Source organism: Rhinatrema bivittatum, chromosome 18 (assembly GCF_901001135.1).
Source record: "Rhinatrema bivittatum chromosome 18, aRhiBiv1.1, whole genome shotgun sequence".
NCBI lineage: Eukaryota > Metazoa > Chordata > Amphibia > Gymnophiona > Rhinatrematidae > Rhinatrema > Rhinatrema bivittatum.
This window is the reverse complement of record NC_042632.1, coordinates 56,236,181-56,257,173: the sequence shown is the minus strand read 5'-3', so window position 1 is coordinate 56,257,173 and position 20,993 is coordinate 56,236,181. Positions and strand designations below refer to the sequence as shown.

The 20,993-nt window shown below is 48.3% G+C and overlaps 1 protein-coding gene across 1 annotated transcript in view; it reads right to left on the bottom strand.

Annotated features, from left to right (window-relative positions):
• Nucleotides 1-92: 92 nt before the first annotated feature.
• The window catches only part of AFAP1L1 (actin filament associated protein 1 like 1), a 47,839-nt gene continuing 26,938 nt past the window's right edge, over nt 93-20,993 (bottom strand). The window contains exons 5-19 of the mRNA XM_029583373.1: nt 20,469-20,580; nt 19,518-19,616; nt 17,447-17,658; nt 16,780-16,959; nt 16,152-16,244; nt 15,513-15,606; nt 12,737-12,889; nt 12,304-12,515; nt 10,840-10,985; nt 8,803-8,869; nt 7,303-7,414; nt 6,855-7,019; nt 5,507-5,685; nt 4,300-4,428; nt 93-3,593 (exon numbers count right to left, since the gene is read on the bottom strand). Coding sequence (XP_029439233.1) covers nt 3,570-3,593; nt 4,300-4,428; nt 5,507-5,685; nt 6,855-7,019; nt 7,303-7,414; nt 8,803-8,869; nt 10,840-10,985; nt 12,304-12,515; nt 12,737-12,889; nt 15,513-15,606; nt 16,152-16,244; nt 16,780-16,959; nt 17,447-17,658; nt 19,518-19,616; nt 20,469-20,580 — 1,977 coding nt within the window. The 3' untranslated portion in view covers nt 93-3,569. The remainder of the gene's footprint in view (nt 3,594-4,299; nt 4,429-5,506; nt 5,686-6,854; nt 7,020-7,302; nt 7,415-8,802; nt 8,870-10,839; nt 10,986-12,303; nt 12,516-12,736; nt 12,890-15,512; nt 15,607-16,151; nt 16,245-16,779; nt 16,960-17,446; nt 17,659-19,517; nt 19,617-20,468; nt 20,581-20,993) is intronic.

Below are 20,993 nucleotides of genomic sequence, written 5' to 3'. Positions count from 1 at the left end.
CATACAAAGCACTGTACAGAGCCACAATAGAGACAGGCCCCACTGTATGGAGCTTACAGTGTAAGGAAGACAAACATACATGACGCGCAGAGTCTAGATAAAGTATATTTATTGCACAGAATTAGCATTTAAAAGAAGGTCGAGTTTTTAGACTAAAATTGAATACAAGAAAGATCTACTACACCAAGCAGCACCCTTTGAAGTCTGGATAATAAATACCCAGAGATGCCCAATGTGGTCCCTCGCCCCCTGTGAGATTTTCCACCGCAATGAGAGTGGCATTGTTCAAGGGGGGCGTCTAGGGTATAAATCAGGGCTCGCTTGGCGCTGCTCCCCACACCGTGGGAGGCAGAAGCCATTTTCAGTGGTAGGAGACAGTAGTCATACGCAGCGACAGTTCTGGATCCAGCTCTTCTGATAGACGGGGAGGTCTATAGTACACACTCGGGCAGATTGAAGGGCCCTGTCCCTTTTCCAAGAAAACTTACACCACCATTTCCTTTCTCTGGCTATTTGATTTCAACTTTCATGAAGATCAACAGTCTAGATTGCCATCTAAACAGCACAGCTGCCCTTACCCATCACACACAACCTGGTAGATGTGACTATTAGAAAAAAAAGCAGAGATGCATAAAGTGCATAGAGTTCCTGCACAATATAAAGGGGTACAATACATAACAGGCTAGCATTGCAGAGAACATTATTTACAGAGCAGAAAAGAGAAGGATAAGTAGTTTCACAGTCTCCCACAGAGTTGAGAGGCAGCTTCTACTTTTCTCACTTTTTTTTTTAGACAGGGTGGGGATAGAATCATAAATATGACCAGACCTTTAGCAATGTCCTCTTCATCCAGATTTCTAAAAATCTTGTGTAGCTACCCGGGCTAGGTAAAGAGAAGGGGCAGGAGAATAAAGGAAAAGAAGAAATAACAGTATTTTCCCAGTTTGACTGTCCCTCCATGGCACTGATCTTCCAGAATCATTGGGCAAAACATTAGAAACACAGACTGATAGCAGAGAAAGTGTCACTCAACCAGCACTTATGGAATGACATAGCAACTGATTCATACAATGCATGCAATTGAATAAAGACCAAGATGTGCAGCTGTGAAATCTGCATGAACTTGAATTGAAAGCTTAAAATAGATCCACTGTATGCATTTGTGTTTTAAAAGAAGTAATGCTGGGTAAGCTACCACCACCGTCTTAGGAGGCTTGGCTCACTGCACACATGAACTATGTTTCTGCAGATTCATCATCCAACCGAGCGCCCAAAGAGTGCTTATGGCTCTAGAACTGCCTTCTCCCTCAATAACCAGAAACCAGCATCCAAATACAAAATACAAAGCACCCCACAGCAAAGCCAGCCTACTTGCTGTTCAACAGCAGCTCATTGACAAGATCCCTCAGTCTCAAAATGCTCATTTTAGTATTAAAGGGAACAAGTGTTATGCATATAGGGCACCAGTTTGATTCTGGGTTAAGTATCAGCAGACTAGGGCACTAGGCTGATTTTGCCTGATAGCGGCTCAATGTGTCAAAGTTTCACAGTCTTATTCCTTGAAGGGTCAAGTTTAGGATCCTAATTTTGGGAGTCAGGTATCTACAGCAGCTCCTTAGAAAACGGACAGGGCCAAGGACCTAAATTTAAGCGGCTGAAAAAATGGGTAAGCTATGGGAGCAGCGTAAGAGCGGAGAAAAAAACATTTAGCACAGAGTTTCAGGCGTAGGTGACTAACTTGGGAGCTAGGCAAATGAATTACAGTACTAAATTTTGGTACCTAAATTCCTGGAAATTTTCAGCCCAAATAGTTAGATGCCTAAATTTGGCTGAAAAGTTTCTAAATTTAGAAACCCCAACATTCAGAATCCAAATGAAGTGGCAAACGGTTTTTGAAAACTGATCTCTAAACTCATTTCCTTTCCTGGGGCCAAGAAAGTCACTTCAGATCTTGCCCTGAGTGGCTGCACATTTTGTCTCTGTAAAGTGCTTTAGCATACAGAGTTTGGCTGAAAGGTGCTATCAAAATGTCCCAAGCTGCGAGATCCCACTCTGATGTGCCATGGTGTGAACGTCCCAAATCCTTCTGCATTGTTCAGAGAAATTCTGGGCAACAGCATACACATACACGAGCACTGGAAAGCCCGAATCCATACATGACATTAAACAGTCACAGAAATAAAGGTCAACAAAAAATAGATACCTTTTTATTGGACTAATGGTATACTTTTCTTGATGAGTTTTCTAGAGCTAGTATCCTCTTCTTCAGGTCAGACTTCTGATTTGACCTGCAGATGAGAGAATTAGCACTCGAAAGCTAACCAAGAAATGTATTAAGTTAGGACAATAAAAAAAGGTAGCCCTTCATATATTTATCTCTTCTTTATTTGATAGACCCTTTGAATGCACAGAAATAAAGACTAACATGGCAGCCAAACAAATTTACAGATTCTTACACTTCTAAAAAGGAGAATCAGGGTGAACAAACTCAGAATGTTTTCCACTAGGAAATGAAAAACAAAGACAGAACCTATCTATGCTGTGTGTAGTGACCTGAGGATATGTGGCCTATCTCCCCTTGGCTTCCACATTAAACCATACATTTCCTTACCAAATCACCTCAAAACCATATCAAAAGTATCTCAAATCTTGTGAAGGTCTCCCATCCATGCTGAAGTGTCCTGTCTAAAAATCATGTCATCCATGCCAAACCACTTCAACCAGGCCATCTCATAGCTACAACCATTATCCACACCATCCCCTACCGCCACCACATTACACCATCCCTGCCAAAACCCTGACATTACTGTAATCCATCCCATCCATTCATGCCAAATCCAGACATCCCATCTATCATCTACCCATCCCACCGAACCTCCTTCCTCTTCAGGACATCCTCTGTGCAAAGCTTCTAAGGCAATTTCCAAAGCAAGCAGAGGAGAGGGGGAATGGTTTGTGTCCCTATAACTCAACATTGTACAAAGCCATCAGGTGCACATTTGGAATTATCTGCCAATAAACATTTGTTTAAAAAGGTTACAGGGATACACCTCTGCAGCCCTTTGAGCATATGAATGCTCTAAAACCCTTAGCATCTTCTGCTGTTAATGTAGAATTTCAGGAGCCAGTTACTGGGACTTTGGTATCCGTCTTCCATTCAGAGTGTATCATCTCTGTCTCTTGTTCTGCGACACTGATTATGCTTTTCCCATCACAGACCAGAGAAACAGCACCATTGCCTCTCAGATTGCTGCCATTCTTTGCTACCTGCTGTGGTGCAGAGATGAGCCTCAGGTATGGGCAACACAGTCTCCTCCCCTGAAGGCAGTGGTGCAGGCTGACAGCAATTCCAAGAAACTTTCCTGGCTGGCTGGGTGTGAAAGAATTTTCCCCAAAATTTTCAGCTTGACTCCATTTTTAGAACTTTTTTTCCCCGGTCTTTCAAGTCTTGGAGCTGTAAGGGAAGAGGTTTCATTGACTCTTCCCATTTCCGCTGACGCAGTATCACTGCTTTTTCAGTCTTTACAAGTCTCTAAGAATTGAGTCGGGTACATCATGCATGGTTGGCTTTAGGTCTTCTTCATTTCCCAGGCCTGCCATAAAAAAAGAAGGGATTATAATCAAAGGCTATTTAACTGAAGAAATGCGTTGCTGAGCGCAGCAGGCCTTTGTGCAGCCAGAGATAGCAGCTAAGGTTTTGCCACAGGATAATTTTCGGTGCAATTTGCAACAGGACACACTTCTCTTTGGCAGAACTATAATCTGCCTTGGAGAATCAGTAGTGCCTGAGCAGGGAGTCAAACCCCATAAAAGGTCCTGCAACATTATTGAAAAGACTCTGTTATTGATTGTCTTCTAACCCAACAAAGGGGTGGCAAGGAGTCCCTGTCCATTTGCTGTATTGTTAGTAGGTTGTGATGTCTTAAAAAACCAACAAAAAGATTAACACAAACTTTCAATACCTTACAGGCTCTTTTTGTTTTTTATTAATTTTCTCAGTACTTTTGAGAGAGGGGTTCTCAACCAATCCTTGGGTCACAGCCAGCAGGTCAGCTTTTCAGGATATGCATGAGAGAGATTTGCATGCACTGCCTCCATCGTATGCAGATCTATCTCATTGTGGATATCCTGAAATGCTGCCTGGCTAGGTGTGTCCCAAGGATTTCACAACTCGCACTGCATTCCTGGCCCACATACAGGCTGTTTCTCCTAAGGGATTCTCTCAGCCTCTCTTGTTTCCTTTGCACTGCCCTGTGCTCTGCTGGCGGCCGCGCTGACCCCAGGCGCTGCTCACTGTACCTTGGCCTTCTGCAGCACGTTGCCTGTGCTGGAGGCTGTGATGGAGGGAGCTCTTTTCCTCATTTCTGATGCACAATTAACAGGCAACTGCTGTTCTGCACAGCTGCTCTCCCGTGGGCCTCCTGCATCCTGGGAGGGGGAGACAGAATACAACCGTAAGAGGAGATCTAATTCAGGAAATAAGTAAAGTCAGCAACCCCCTTGAATAATGTCAGAATCTGTGCAGGGGGAAGGGGAAGAAGGAACAAAAGAAGGAGAATGTGAGAACAAGAATAAAGTCGTCTAAAATCCCAACACTAAAGACAAAAAGAGAATACAGGGAGAACAAGAATTTTAAAACTACTCAAAAAGAGAGAAGCACACAATGCTGGAGACTTGGGATTGAGCTGGGTAACTAAGCAGTCACGTGTCTCGTTGCGTTCCCCCCCCCCCCCCCCCAAACAGCAGCTAAAAGCAGGTAGGAGACATCAGAATGTGTGCACCTCAGCAGGATGAACGAGCACGGTTAGGTCAGGGGAGGAAACAGAGCACGCACAATTGCATTTTCCCACGGATATGCAATAGTTTCTCCCAGTCTGACACCTCCAAATAAAGGAGGCGGAAAATACGCAGGCAATGCATGTCATGCTGCTTCCTTCTGAAAATGGGCTACAAGGATCCACATGTTCAAAAGTGCCTACGTCAGCGTGTCTGTTAGATGCCATTCGAGCAGGCGGGCACTGCCCTCTCTCAGCAGGAGGCATCCGAGCTGCAGCAGCTGTTGTCCAGGTTCTTGCTGGCATGGTTGGCAGTGGATGACCTGCTGCACAGCTGGCCACACCGTCCGCCAGCATCATGCAACTATTGTACCAGCCATGCTACCATGCTGCAAAGAACACACTACAAAATCCAGCTCACCTCTCAAATGGCTGTGAGAAAGAGGGGTCTGAGCACAGTGAACCCTTTCAGGAGATTATCAGGGACCCAGTACAGAAACCGGGTCCTTCCCAGTAACATAGAACATGACAGCCCTCCAATCTGCCCCCAATCTCGTCCTCGCCCTCAGAGATCCTCTGTGCTTGCCCCATGTTTTTTTCAATTCAGAATTACACTAAAATACAGACGTAGTGACAAAACTAGGATCCGCTTAAACGCCCGAAGTGAAGTTGGAGAATGTGAACCCCAGGCATACACAGTCCCATTACAGAGCTGGGTAAGAACTGCGTACCGGGTTACTGACTTTGCTGGGCACGCTCAGGCCCAGGGAAGACCCTCCAGCGAGCGATTTCTTCAGGTTTTCCTTCACCTCTGTCAGCTGGAGCTCCAGGTCCACTCGTCTGCCCTCTCTCTCCTTGCACTGCTCCTCTAGCGCCCGGAGCCTTTCCTCTAGCTCCTTCAGTTTCTTCCCTGTCCCAACAAGACAAGAGAAATACAGCAGGTGAGAGGCCAGACAGTCGGGCATCTCAAAGCGGGAGCTTCCCTCCAAACTGGCGAGGAGGGCTCATCTCCCCTGCACCAGCTCTGAAAACATGGAGGAGAAGGGCTCCAGCTGGGAGGAGAATTCCAAGCCCAGTGTGATGTCATGCAACGTCACCGCCCACAGATGACATCATGCAATGCCACTGTCCAGTCTGTAACATGGTGCCCCAGGGGAGGACAGCTCTCTTTATTAAACATGTCACAGGCAGTGCTAGCCGACTTTCTCAGCTTCACCCTGTGACCAGTAGATGGGGATGCAGACCATCGTTAGCCAAATGCTAAGTGGAAAGTCGGGTCTGCCTCTGAAAGCAGGGACAGCCCAAATTCAGGTTCTGCCAACTCAGCGGCCTGGGAAACTGCGTACAACAGGAAAGGGAACTCGGGGAAGGAAAGAGTAACTCCAGTTCCCAGGACAAAGACTCTTCTGGGTGAGGGGGAAGGGAGTTGGTCTGGCAGCTCTCCACTTGGCACAGTAACCCCAGGGGTGCAAGCAGGTACAACTTTAAAAAAAAAAATAAATCTTTTAACGAGAATAGACTGCACTGGCCTTATTCTGATCTCCCCCTAATGTCTGTTCAGTTGCCTACTGAAAAATACACAGTACTGACTGCAGAACGGTGCAAGTGCCGGATATTTCTATACAAATACAATGGCAGCTTATTTCAAAAATATCCTATGGGTTTATAAAGCCTAACTGACTTAAAAAATGGTTAAAAGGCCAGAGGAGCAGAGGGATTGCTCTTATCAGTGGCAAAACAAGAGGCAAGGAAGGGCTCTTAGAGCATTCAGAAGTAAAAATGACAGCTCCGTCCACCGGGACGGGAGACACCGTGAAGGCCGGGGAACTGGGTGACAGCTTATTCTGCAACGGCGCCACCTGCTGGCTGGATTCGGGGCCCGTGAATGCAGGTTCTGGCCCTAGGCCGAGGACCGCTGCTGCAGTGAGGGAGGGGGATCTAACACCAGAGAAGCCCAAATAATAAAATAGAATCACAATATTCAAACAAGTGACAGATCAGCAACCTGCAAATAATTCTGCCAGAATCCCGAGGCTCTGGATATTAGGGGGGGGCAGATCATCCCAGATTTCCCTCTACCTGGGCTGCTCCTTATCGTCTCCTTGAGCTCTCGCTTCTCCTTCCGCAGGGCGAGGAGCTCAGTCCGCATGGACGCCTTCTCCTTCTCCAGCCTCTCCTTCTCGCTCACGAACCTCCGAGCATCCTCCTCCGCACGGTTTTTCCCGTACTTATACTGATTCGCATCTGAGGAAAGAAAGAGCAGAAGGACGTCTCTGGGGGAAGAGAGCTGGAGCTCAGGCCCAGGGTTTCCCCAGCAGGGCGTGCAAAGGCAGAAAGCTAGGCCCTGCTTACACCGTGGCCCGGCCTCAGCACATGGCACCTCCCAAGCACACCCCTGCCCCCTATAACATCATAATGAATGGTACAGACTCCTTATGACAGCCCCAGCCAATAAAGTATCTCTGTACAGTGACCTCCCCTCCCGAGAAGCCGCGTCCATGGAGGGGCAGCTGGGGCCCAGACGTACTGGAGGCGTGGCGCTTTATGGTGACTTGGGGATGCACGCGACGGGACTTCTCGCTGCAGGATGAGGCATGGCGTTTCACCTGTGCCCCCGCCGGCCGCGTCACCTCCTCCACCTGCATGAAACAGACAAGAAGAGGGGGAAGGGAGTCACTCCCGCTGCCCGTCTCACAGTACGCGTTGAGAGCATCAGATGGCGGCACAGAGCGAGAGCTGCAGCCTGTCCCTTTGTGGAGTTATCTCTATAAGTCACGGGACAGGAGGACGAGATTTCTGTCCAGCTGTACTGTAAGTTCTTTGGAGATTTCCCGGGCTACCTGGCTTCCTTTCTCCCGACCAGAAGAGAAGGGAATAGAAGGGGGTCCTGCAGTTTTGACTTTGCCAGAGAAATCCATTTGATTTTTGTGAGGGTAAAGGGTTCACTCTCTCTCCTGCTCCTCTAGATCTAGAAGTTTGAGTTTTGTAGCTGAGGTGAACTCCTCTCCTGACCCTTTGATTCAGGTATGGAAAACTGGAGGAGACGGCACAGGGGAACGGGTCGGGTTCTCCAGTCACTGGGAAATGAAGAAAAGGCATGGAAGGGGCGACAGCCTGCAGGTTCTTTTGGAGGAGCAGAGAGGTGGCTTGCTGGCAAGCAGGACCCGGTGGTCCGACCCATCCAGCCCCCTTTCAGGATACTGTTTGGAGAGGTGTCATCCCTATGAGCCACGGTTTTGGCAATTGTAGGTAACAAGGCAGATTATAAATTCAATAAAATCAACCGATTTCCTCCGAGCTGTGGAGTCTGCACATAAGTGGATAGTTTGGACTTTTCCTCCCCTATTCATTGATTATTTGTATGTAAACTGCTGCTGCTACATTTAGGATTCAAATTGCAATGAGCATCGTCTCTGGTTTATTTCAAATAAAAACTCACTACTCCTGAAATTAAATTAAATTGTAATTGGGTCTGGTTCTGGTTTCTCCTCTCTGGAAGCTGCTAGAAATGAGTGTTGAGATCCGTTTTCAACTCTCCAGTTCCTTTGGATTTCCAGCTCAGACAGAATTGGGGTGGGGGGGGGGGTGGGATCTGGTGTTATGAGCCTTTCCTTTGCAGCTTCTTCCACAAATCTCATGTCCCTTCTCAATTCACTTAGCTAGGGGGAGGGCCACACGCCAGGGATCCTTCCTGAATCCTGTACTTGTGGGCCGAAGCGTTATCACTGTGCAATAACTGGGATTCCTCCACCCCCCCAGGGGATGAGGGTGCTGCCTCCGCAGCCTCCCCAGCCCCAGCTGGCATGGGAAGCAGAAGCCAGACTCAGGAATCTAATCCGGGTCTTCCACTTGCCACAGAGTCGGCAGTTCAGCCCTCACCTGACCGGTTTATAATATGCACCTACAGATCTTCCTGCATCTGGCAGGACAACGGAGCCATCCAAAGTATCCCTTTCATTCTAGCCTTCACGTTCTCCCCTTTCAGCCTCCCTTAGCCCTCTGTGTCCGAGAGCGCATCAGCCCTCACCTTTTCATAGGGGACATCATCGTACACACGGGTGCTACTGCCGCTGTTGTGGCTGGAGGTTGCCCACCTAGGAACAAAGCACAAAACTGTTATTGAACAGGACAGAAAAATGGGTCCTCCAGGCTCCCATGATGTTTCTCTCCAGAATTATGTGCACACCCAGGTGATTCTCAAAAGGACTTCTCTGGGTGAAATGGTACTATACCCACAGAAGTGACAGATATGTGAATAAAATTACATATAGCCACACCGTATTGTGTTATTTTGACAAATAAATATGCAGAACTTACACATTTTGCACACAGAATTTTAAATTTTCTGCAGAATTAAAAAATTTTTTTTGGCATAGAATACCCCCAGGAATGCCATATTTACTGGCTAATGGAGAAATTACTTATCTGATAATTTTGTTTTCCTTAGTGTAGGCAGATGGACTCAGGACCAATGGGTTATGCTCCCCTGCCAGCAGATGGAGACAAAGTCAGATTTCATAGCTGACATCACCCTAGATACAGCCCTGCAGTAACCATAACTGTACTCAACCAAACACTGACCCCCAGTAAGATTATAGAAGTCCATTACCTGTTATTAATTAAGTTGACTTAGAAAATAGCCACTGCTATTACTAGCATCAGTAGACTGTGTTTGGGTACTTGCCAGGTTCTTATGGCCTGGATTGGCCACTGTTGGAAACAGGATGCTGGGCTTGATGGACCCTTGATCTGACCCAGTATGGCATGTTCTTATGATCTAGGGACTGGATGAACGCTCAACCCGCTCAGAAGCCCACTTCCCCTTACCCCAACGGGATCGGGAGCGACGTCGGTACAGCGCGCTGAGCTAGGAGACCAGAGAAAATCTTACCGAAACCCCTCCAAATGTCTCTGAATCAGGAGGTAAATCTCTCTCTTTTTTTTTTTTTTTTATTTACCTGGGCTCATCGCTTACCGGCTGAGTACAGAGACGGTCTCTGGCTGCAGGGGGAGAGGGCTTAGGCAGTCACTGCTGTGCTCGGCTTCCTGCATCCGCTGTCTAAGCAGCAATGTCCACGCCGGGAACCGGTTACCGGACCAAGCCCCACCTCTGAGGGATCTCGGAAATTGCCTCAAGAATTCCCAACTAGGGGAGGGATCTTTAGTTATCACCGCAGGACAGCGGGGCTCAATATTTTTCTCCAATTTAAATGTAGAATTTCTCCTTCCAAAAAGTACAACAATCCCCACAGGGAGAGGTACTTCCACCATCTGCTGGAGATGGAGAAATACTGAATGGCTGAGGTCACTGCAGGGCTGTATCTAGGGTGACGTCAGCTTTAAAATCTGACTCAGTCTCCATCTGCTGGCAGGGGAACATAACCCATTGGTTCTTAGCCTATCTGGCTACGAGCTAGGAAATTTATGTTCAAAATTACCCTCCCCAAAATACATAGAAACATTTAGAGGGGGTTTGTCTGGGTAACCTTTTGAGTTATGTGGACAAACCCAGAGTTTTACATTTCTCAGGGGTAACATATACCCAGATAAAGAGGCAGGGTGGGAGTAGCTAAAACCTATCCAGGTAGAGCAGATATTCAGTGCTACCTGGATACATTTAGCCCAACAAGTCTGATCAGGGAGCTCTAGGTGGACATATTCAGCGGCTGTCTTATTTGGATGTGCTACTGAATATTCACAGCCAGGAATATTGCTGCTGAATATTCATAAGCCAGGAAACATCTCTGCTCAGCAGCTCACTGAATATCAAGCTCATGCAGTTCACAGAGTACATGGACAGAAACGTAGACACACATATAGCGCCAATTTTATAAAGGGCATGCTCAGACCTGAAATCTGTGCACAGTTTGAAAATGCAGACCAGCCCGAATTTTAAAAGCAGACGTTCGCATGCAAGAATCAAAAGCACGCACATAAATGATTTTCCCCGTCCCCAACTCTGCCCCTCTGCAGAACGCGCATCACTGCGCTCATAGTTTCACGCATCCCTTTGCCCCTCCCCCACTCCCATGTGTGCTCCCTCTTTCCCAGAGGTCATCCTTACAGGAAGGAGTGATGGACAGCACTAACAATGCTGGGGATCATTTCCACGTCCACATAGTCATAATGCAGGGCCTCCGGGGTTGTCTGAGAACCCGTCTCGGCCAACAGTAGCCCGAGCCAGCGGCCCATTTCTTCCGAGCAGCTTGCCTGGGGGAGAAGGAAGAAAAGCCCATTAGCACATGGGAAGAGGCAGCGGGTTCCCACCAGCACTCAGAACATGGTCCAGGGACCTGGAATTGTGTTCTGCAGTGCTACATCAGCATGCGTGGGATATGATGGTATCAGATAACACTGAAGTGAGGGAAGCATTAAAATGAATCCCAAAAGAGTAATCCTGGCGTATTAATACCAATAAGGGATTCAGTGTTTGGGTTTTGGGCCACATTTGCTCTTCCTTGGCTCCCTAAGGTCATCTTCCCTTTCTGCTCTCTTGGGATAGTAGAGGGATAAGGGAAGGGATATGAACGTCCAGACTAGAGTAGAAAGGGCCTTCCTATTAGCTCAGCAAGTGATACCTGCTTTTATTTAGCTTTTGGGTAGATTCTCTGCTTTGAAGATTCAGATCCCAAGACAGAAACATGATGGCAGCAAAAGACCATATAACCTGTCTAGTCTGTCCTCCCACACCAACTACTCAGCTCTACAATATCTACCACTCCCTCAGAGATCCTGTGTTTTTCTCATACCTTCTTGAGTTCATACTGCCCTTGACTCCACCACCTACAAAAGGAGGCCGATCCACACATCCACTCCCCTCTCTGTAAAGAAATATTTCCTAAAATCACTCCTGATTCTACCCCTTTTCATCCTCATCTCATGACCCCTTGTTCTAGAGTCTCCTTTCCATTGAAAGAGGCTCCCCTCCTGTGCATGGAAACCTTTGAGATATTTGAATGTCTCCATCATATCTCCCCTATCTTGCTTTTCCTCCAGGGTGTTCGTGTTTAGATCTTTAAGTCTCTCTCCATGTGCTTTAGAATGAAGACCACTGACCATGTTAGCAGCCCCCTCTGGCCCAACTCCATCCTGTTTATATCCATATGAAGGTGCAACCTCCAGAATTGTACTCAGTATTCCCAGTAAGGTCTCACCAGGGACCTATACAGGGGCAATATCACCTCCCTTTTTCTGCTGGCCCTTTCTCTCCCTGTGCAACCAAGCAGCTTTCTGGCTTTTACCGTCACCTTCTCCAGCTGTTTGGCCATCTTGGGATCAACAGATATGATCCGCCCAAGATCCCACTCTTGTTTTGTACTTAGAACAATTTCACCCCCTGGACTGTACTGCAGCCTTGGGTTCTTGCAGCCCTAATTTGTGACCCTGCATTATTTTTTTTAAATGGATATCAGTTGGAAAATAAATGTTGGTAGCATGGAAGGTTTCAGTGAATGTGTAGCTTTCACAGCCCACCTAGGAGGCCTCAGCAGCCACGACCTCACAACACGTAAGCTACCATGATACGTGCCTCCAGGGCGCAGACTTCTTGTCCTTGGCGGAGGAGGCGGAAAGCGAACGGGTGCTTGGGGCCAAGCCCCGGCAGCACCTCGCAGCCCTTCAGAACGAGAGTGTTCATGTGCGTCCGCAGGTCAGTCCGGTCCTTGTGGAAATAGAGGGTGTGCCCGTTCAGCCTGCACCAGCGCTCCCTCCAGCACTGATTTAGCAGAACATTTAGGTAGCCTGTGGGGAGAGCAGAAAACAAAGAGGATCTCAGCTGTCCACCCCGAGTGCCTCGGGAGTTAGAGGGGCTGTCCCAGGAGTCAGGATAGCAGGGAGCACTCACGGATATCTGAAGGGGAAGAATGGGGCACCGGGGTGGGGGGGGGGGAATGAGGAGTTATGACGGTAAGAGAGAAAGAGGAGGAGCTGTGCATTATCCTCCCGGGCCATCTCATACCTACCGCAGCAGGGAAAGTCCTCTTCCGTGGACGAGGTCTGCGGGTCCTCTGCTGCCGCCTTCTTCTTTGAGAAACTGATGATTCTGGTGATCTTTCTGCTGGCCGCCCGGCTCACAGAGCCCCTGAGGTCCGCTAGTCCGCTTCTCTTCCCTTTCCCTGACACAGAAACCAGGAGGGTGTGAGAGGGGAAGGAGGGGCGCACTGGCAAAGAGGAGAAGAGAAGGGAGCAGGCCAGGAGGAAGGAAATGCTGGCAAAAGAGAGGAGGGGGCGGGGGTGCTGACAGGGAAGAGGAGTGCACACGGTGTGGTGGTTGGATCACTGGCGGAGTCATTGTGATTATTTAACGGACCTCTCTATTCTTTGCACTTCTCATCTGTTGAGCATCGCCATGGATAAACTGACACCAGTATGACCGAGGGACGCTGGCATCAGGCACATTTGTTTCAGCTTTGGCTGCGTCATTAACTAATTCACTAATTGCTACGGTTGAGCAGGTGACACCTTTGAGAGCAGTAAAACAGAAGCCCAAGCCCCTGGTTCTCTGAAGATATTTGCTCTCTAGAAAACTGGAGGAAGATGAAACATGAGGAAAGGCAGGGAGGCTCAGAGCTTCAGGCTAGGGAGGCTCACAGCTCCAGGCTAGGGAGGCTCACAGCTCCAGGCTAGGGAGGCTCACAGCTCCAGGCTAGGGAAATAGTGTAACACTACTGACCTAGCTACCAAGGCCTTTCTTTTTACTGAAACGCTAAAAGCAAAGGCATATTTCAGAGTTGTAAGAATAAGCCTTCTTCTCTACTTCCTGACTGTAATATGGTTGCAAACTTTTTGTTTTGAGGCAAATGTTACTGCTATAAACCAAGGCTCTGGCGCTGAAGCACTTGTCACTCGATGAATCCCTGATTTCCATTCAATTCCAGTTCTTACATCAAGCCAGATAGATGGTTACCTCTCTGACATGAAGGACACGGATTGTTTATTGGACATACAAGTTTGTGATTGTACGACACTAGTTAATTAACCTTTGCGAGAGGGATGTATGCCTCACCCCTATTTAAAATAGCTGATGTGCGACCTGTTATTAAGAAACTGAATTTACATATTACAGAGCCTTGTAATTATCATCCCATTTTTTTTTGGGAACGTTGATTGAGCTGTTTTTCAACTACTTCAAGCTTTCCTCGATGATGATATTTTATATCAGCTCCAAATCAGGTTTTCGAAAAACCCACAGCACTGAAATATTTCTCAACTCCTAGATGATACATTTGGGCCATGGGAAAACTGTGCTCAGTGTCTGCGTGTGATACAATTAATGAGCGCTTCAATCAATAGGAATAGGCCCTCATATTATCCAGTGTCAGGTCAGGCCCAGCAAAAAAACAGATTGGTTCAGAGTTGTCTCTGCCAACATTTCTGGAAACTGGGGACCCACAGGGATCATCGTCTGCTGTGTTACCTAGCAATTTGTTTCCAATTTGTCTTCTGCTAACATGTCTAGAAGTAGGATTTGAAATCTGTGCAGATGACATTCAATTGCTTTTTCCTTTTTGTGCATCTGACCCCACAGTACCATCAAAGGTTGAAAAGTACTTAAAAAGTATTCAAGATTGGTTTAAAAGGAAGTGTCTGAAGCTGAACCGTACGAAGACGGTTTAGCTCGTTATGGTTTAGGGGACCAGTGAACACTGGAGACATGGCTCTCCCTTCTGCAAGGATGGGAGGAACCTGGGGACAATGTTAGATCAAGCCCGGGTTACTTTCTTCAAACTAGAAAGAGTGGCACGATTAAGGTCTTTGTTATCTCCTCAAGACTTCTGAGCAGTAGTGCAAGTCTTCTACCCAGCAACGATTAGTGTGGAAGTCCTGTCACGCTCTTACAAGGGCCGAGAATTATCCAGATGGCGGCAGCTGGGTTAAATTTCAAGAGTTTCATATTGACCATGATCTTCAATGGCTTCCTGTCATATGGAGAACTAGGTTCAAAATGATGACGATGGTTTTCCACACATTACATAACTTGGGTCTGCCTTATTGGACAGATTTAATTCTGATTTGTAACCCTCCAGGAAGCAGTCGTTCTGAGAATCAAATGAAGCTGCAAGTGCCACCAGTTGGTTATGCCCATTTACTTATCGGTTTTATATACCGACGTTCATTGGAGATACCACATCGGTTTACATTTGAGAAGTCCTAGGGCGTGAGCCTTTTCCACTGCTGGCTCCTCTTATAGGACTTTGCTTTCCTGTTTGATGCTCTCTTGGAGGAGGATTATCTTCCCCCCCCTCAGGCTTTTGGATGTTAAAAGTTGAAATCCGGATTTGGCATTTTACTTTATTTTTCTTTATCTGTCTTTAGTGTTTGCAGTATTCTATGTACACGCATTCATTTATGATTGCTATTGTATCTCTATGTGCATATTTGTTCTAAAACATGGATATCATTTTGTACCTCACAAGGAACAAGTATTAAGGACTTTGGGGTTATAAATATTTCAAAATAAATAGATGGAGGAGGTGGTGGAGGAGAAGAGCAAGGAAGAGCAGAACTCCATAATCAGCATTTATTTGAGATCAGGAAGGAATATCTTTCTCAGGTGCAGAGAGCCTCATCCCACTTCCCTTGGATTACCATGGAGGGAGCTGCGAGGCAATCGGGAGGTTAGACCCGCTGGACCTCTTTCAGCCTAATTCTCCATGAAGTGAAGCATCATAAACAAACAGACATGACAAAAGAGAAGAGCTCGGAAGAACAGGAGAGGATTAGTCACTGAATTCTTACCAGGCTCCCGGGCCTCCTGCCGGCTGACGGGGGAGCTGTTCTCTCCGTTCACCAAGCTGTCCGAGTCAGATGTCTGCTTTTCCTGCGACAGTCTCTGGTAGGGGTAGGGGGTGGATATAGTGATACTTCTTATAAAGCAAAGCTGCAGGATTAACCCTTGCTGCCTGTCCCGGGGGACTGATAACATATGCCCTGATGGTTGCCCCTGAACCTTAGATCCTCAGTCACAAGCATGGTGCGCAGGGACCACTCAGTCCAACTGCATAGTCAACACAGAACTGTGGACAGGATCAGCTCTGAGCAGATTCCGCAAAGCATTGTATACCCCAGGGTTGTCCAATTCCCGTCCTCAAGGTCCACAAACTGGTCTGGTTTTCAGAAGATCGTCAACGAATTTGCATTTGACAGATCTACATACAGTTGAGGCACTGTGCATGCAAATTTATACCATGCATATTCATTAGGGATATCCTGAAAACCAGATTGATTTGTGGCCCTTGAGGACTACCTCTTCCACATGTACGAGTGTAAATATACCATGTGTGTATATGTGTGCGCACATCCTGTATGTGCATGCTCTGTGTCCTTGCAGACAGGGCCCCCTTCTGAGCTGGATAAGACAGTGCAGCATACAGTTACCTTGCCCAGTTCCAGTTTGTGTAGGTGTACTGGTGATGTGGGAGCTTCCAGGCCTCCATGTCCAATGTTGGGACTGCTCACTTCCTTGATTACCTGCAAAAAGAAGGCAGTGACTCCTGGGTGCTGTCCAAGCTCCTCACGCTCTCCGAGGGTGAGATGTTTCAGTACTACTTCTGCTCCCAGCATGCATTTCCTGATCAAGTTGCTCTCCTCACTTGTTTCTTACACCACGGTGGATGTGGCTGGGAGCAAACGTCAAGAAATGTAGAGTTGACTCAAGCTGGCAACACTTTCAATAGTAACTACATAACCCATCCTGGTCACAGTGCAAGAAAGTGGAGCAAGAGATCCAACCCCTTCCCCAGCCCCTGGTTCATCCCTAGTCCCCAGGTCTAGTTCTCAGTCAACCGTGAAGGAAGAGAAGGGAGCACAAGGTGCAGCTCAGCCCATCCACTGGAAGTTAGAGAGACGCCCTCCCCAGCGACTGCCTTTCCCTAGAACTCAGTCAGCACCAGGCATTACAGCCGACTGCTGCCAGGGTATAGGATGGGACGTAGTCAGAAAGACATCATTGGGGGGACAGCTACAGACCCTCAGCCTCCCATCTTCCTTGCTCAAGGAACAGTACCTTCAGCCACTCCTCGGCCTGCTCTCTGCTCTGGACTGCCAGCACCAGCCCCTCGGCCCCCGGCAACGAGAAGCGCAGCTCGTGTTTCTTACGTCGCCCATCTTTGGGAACGTAGATAACATTACAGATACTGAGCGGCAGCTCTAGATGTGGCTGCTGGTCCTTGGAGCTTTTATAGGACTAGACCGAAAACAAACAAAAAAGTAGCGGTGGGGGGAGGGAGGGAGAGAGAGAAAGAGAGAGAATTAAACACATTGAAAATAAAGAAATAAACTTGAAATTCAGCAAACAGATTATTTTGGACCTGAGCAAAGACCACTTGGGCCCAGGGATGTCCAGTATTCAGGACAATTTCCCCCATAATGTTTGCAGGGCATGTGCTGCGCAGAGGCCATGCACCTGCCTCGAGTCTATGTCAGTGCATGGCCTTTAACCTTTTCTGAGTAGTTAAGTAATTTGTGCTGTTTCCTATTACAGGTGCAGAACATGAAATTATGTTAATGTAAGTTTACTCAATTAGGTCTAAAAAGGTGCACTCGTTCTTATTCATTCTTTGCCTTTAGGATTTTACTGGCACAAATGCAAGCACCAGCACAGGCAGGCCTACAGTCAGATGCAGAGGTCACATGCACATGCCCCGCTGTACTGGGGCAGGTCGCGGCCTCACCAGCAGCTTGCCATCTCTGATGACCGTCAGCTGTTTGGCCCACTGCCCAAAGCGCTTCTTGCGAAGGAGGAAGGCACAGATCCTGCAGTCCTTCACTAGGTCCATGGACGCTTCCTCCGATGGCCACTGGTGGGTCATTCTGCGAGCCTTCCCCTCCTCCTCTTCCTCATCATAGGATTCATAGGAGCTGCTCATGCCATCCGAGTCGTTGTCTGTGGTAACGGCAAGAGACAACCCCTTCCCCGGTCACCGCAGGAATGTCACACATGCACCCCACAGAATCCCGCAATTCAAAGAGACCTCACCCCGGCAGCACAGTCTGAGACCAGAAATCTCTCCCCTATCTGGTGAGCAGAGTGAAGTGAAGGAAAACGTCTGCTTTCTGAGCAGTGAGGCGGGAATCCCCAGTCACAGTAACACCGGAAATAATGACAGAAACCTATCACATTGGCCCATTCCGGCCGCCCAGTTGATATTCTTCCACTTTGGGTTGCCTATGGGAATCTGAACGTTCCTCTGCCCCAGTGCCAACTCCCCAACACTCCCTCATTTTGTCCTCCACCTGATCTCCCAACCCCCTTCCCACCACATCCATCTAAGCCTGCCCAGAAACCTTAGGACTCTGTCAGCTTCCTCTATGATTCTTACAAGATCAACACTAAATCCAACAGCCAAGCCCCCCTTCCATGTCTTGTTACAAGTTTTCTAATAATCCACACAGCCAATAAAATTAGTGAAGCCGTGGTCCGAAATATCCGGGCTCCCCACGCTCACTGAGTTTCGGGTCATTGCGCAGTGGCGATACCTAGTGACTGGATTTAGGGACCATGACTTCAGGGCTCAGGAAGGTGGCCCTCAGCCGAGGGCTGGCACTGCAATGTCTGCACTAAAGTAAAAGGTGGGAAACCACCCCTCCTCCACCCATGCAGTTGTTAATGAAGGCTCCTGCTTTCAAATCCCACCCTTAGTTCCGAGGAAGCTGGAAATCCAACGGAGGAGGAGGAGGAGGAGGAAGAAACCACTATGCAACGCAAACAAAACTAAACAAAGAACCTGGCAAGTGTGGTGGTGTCGCTTCCTGGCTCAGCCTACGCTCACAAGCCCGAGGTTTATGCGGGCACTCGTGTAAGGGGTCAAAAACAACAATGGGTGAAGAAAGGCATTCAAGTGCATAGAGCTAGGCCCCAGACCTTCCAACTCTAGCAAGGTCCCTTTCCTCAGTGGCGGAAACGTAGCGCGCGCACACGTGCACGCACACACACACGCGCACACACATACACATGTGCGCACACACACACATATGCGTGCACACACACACGCGCGCACTTTCTGCAGCGGGTAAAAGTCTGTTCACTCTTCCATTGCACAGTGACCGGGTGCTGTTAAGAACCCGTTTATGTGCATAAACCCAGGCTCACCCGTTGAAATGCATACACAAAAGCCGTCTCTACATGTCCCGTGGGAAACTAATTGTAACTGTATTTCATATCAGTTAAGGATGTTAAGGGATAACGTTTGGTGGGTTACGGAGAGCAGATCCTAAGGAAACACAAATCAATCATTAAATGTTCCTACACATCAGCACAAATACAGTTTTTGGATCATGACCAACACGAGTGACCAACGCACAAATTTACCAAATTACAGAGAGACAGGTTAGGAATAAGGTCACAGTATACTAGGCCTACTTCAGATAGTTCGGTATAGAGGGAACGAGGACCTCAATTCCGGCCCAAAACCACACACAGCATGCACATTAGTACACAAGGTGGACAGACTAGCAGATGCATCCTATGCACGCACACCACTATACACACACATCACAACACACACCGATATTCATAAATGCACACTGCATGCACACATTAGAGACTTACAGCAGCAGGGCAGGGTCACCCACCACTTCCACCGCCCTGGAACAAACAAAATACAGGGATCCCTACAGGGCCTGCAGAAGGATGGATGAGCAATGCCGGGCAGGCCCCGGCACAAGATTTCCATCTCATTCTTTGCAAACATAATTCTGAGTAAGGCAGACAGAAACTCCAAGCCAGGCTGTGGTGGTACCTACAGGAGTTCTTCTGGTCCCCGTTAATCCTGGTCACAGGGTAGTTGTCATCTGCATCCTCGTAATATCCATCCTCAATGGAGTTAGGAGGGCTGGAACTGTCTGCAGAGAGAAGGTCAGAGGGCATGTAGGGTCAGAGAGGAGTTTGCAAAAGGTTAGAGAGACAGACGGCTCTCACAGGGTCAAGGGGCTCACAAGAGGTGAAAGGATGCCAGGTCAAAGAAGATCATATCACGATTTAAAAGGAAGGCCAGCTCAAGGGTTTGTTTGCCACTCTAGATACAAAACCCCTCCCCCTCCCCCTGCCATGGGTCTCCCGTTGCCTTCTTCTTCTCCCATAGGCCTCCCACCGCCTCTCTCCCAAAGCACCATCTCTTCTGGGGGTGGCCTAGGACCCGTTTAGGCAGGAAGCTCACAGCAGAGGGGGGGGGGGGAGGTTGGGGTCCACATCCACCCCGGAGACTGCGAGTATGTGTTGGCGAGTCATACGCTGCCTGTGCACGCAGGCTGCGAGGCTCATTGGCAGCTCGTGGCATCGTTGCCTCGTAGATCCCACGGGCTCTGCTTCCAACGTGTGCCATCCCCAGAAAGCTTTTAACATCCTCGCAGGTACAAGAGAAACCTCAGAAACAGAGGGGGAGGGGAAGGGATGTGTGGGAGGCGGCTCAGCTGCTTTCCTGTCCTTGAGGGATCCGGAAGGAAACTCCGGGACGCTGGAGGAAGCGGAAAAGGGAGGCGGTGGACAAGGGGGTCACTTTCTCAGCTCTGGCTGCTGTATCGGCCCCTTGTAATAACACAGTGTGGAGTCCAGGGGAGGGGACGGAAGCAGCTGATAGGGTCTGGGCTGCCGAGAAACTAATTCAGCAGGCAGAGCTGGGCAGGCAAGGGGCTGGCTTTTCCATGTTCTGTCTCCCCCCACCTCATGCTCCCTAACTGAGGCTGGCTGTCACTTACTGTGAGAGGTGATATATTCTGGAGCCTTCCCCGGGCTCAGGGGCACAGCTTCTTCATAGTAATCTTCAGGAGGGGGTGTCGTGGGGAGAGGAGGCGGGGGATCTCCTGAAACCTGAGAAAAGCATTGCATACAATAAATATCCACTGTTTCTCATGCTATATATGCACACACACACACACACACACACACACACACACACGTACGTCCTGGGCAGATTCTGAGACCAACGCTTGGACCTGTGCACTGTGCTAATGAAACCCGCCATCATGCACACTGTGAAGTCTCCTACAGCAAATAATGCCCGCAGCTCTGGTCTGCAGAATAGCTGGATATCAGCTCGCCTGGCAGAGCAGTTACAGCAGCAAGCTGAGAAGCAGGGAAGCCAGGATTCAAATCCTGCTGCCATTCCTTGTGACCTTGGGCAAGTGGCTTCAACCTCCAGTGCCTCAGATGCAAACTTGGGGTTTTATCCTGTTCTGTGCCTATGGGAAATGTGCTTTGTAAGATTATAAAGCCTTTGGGGC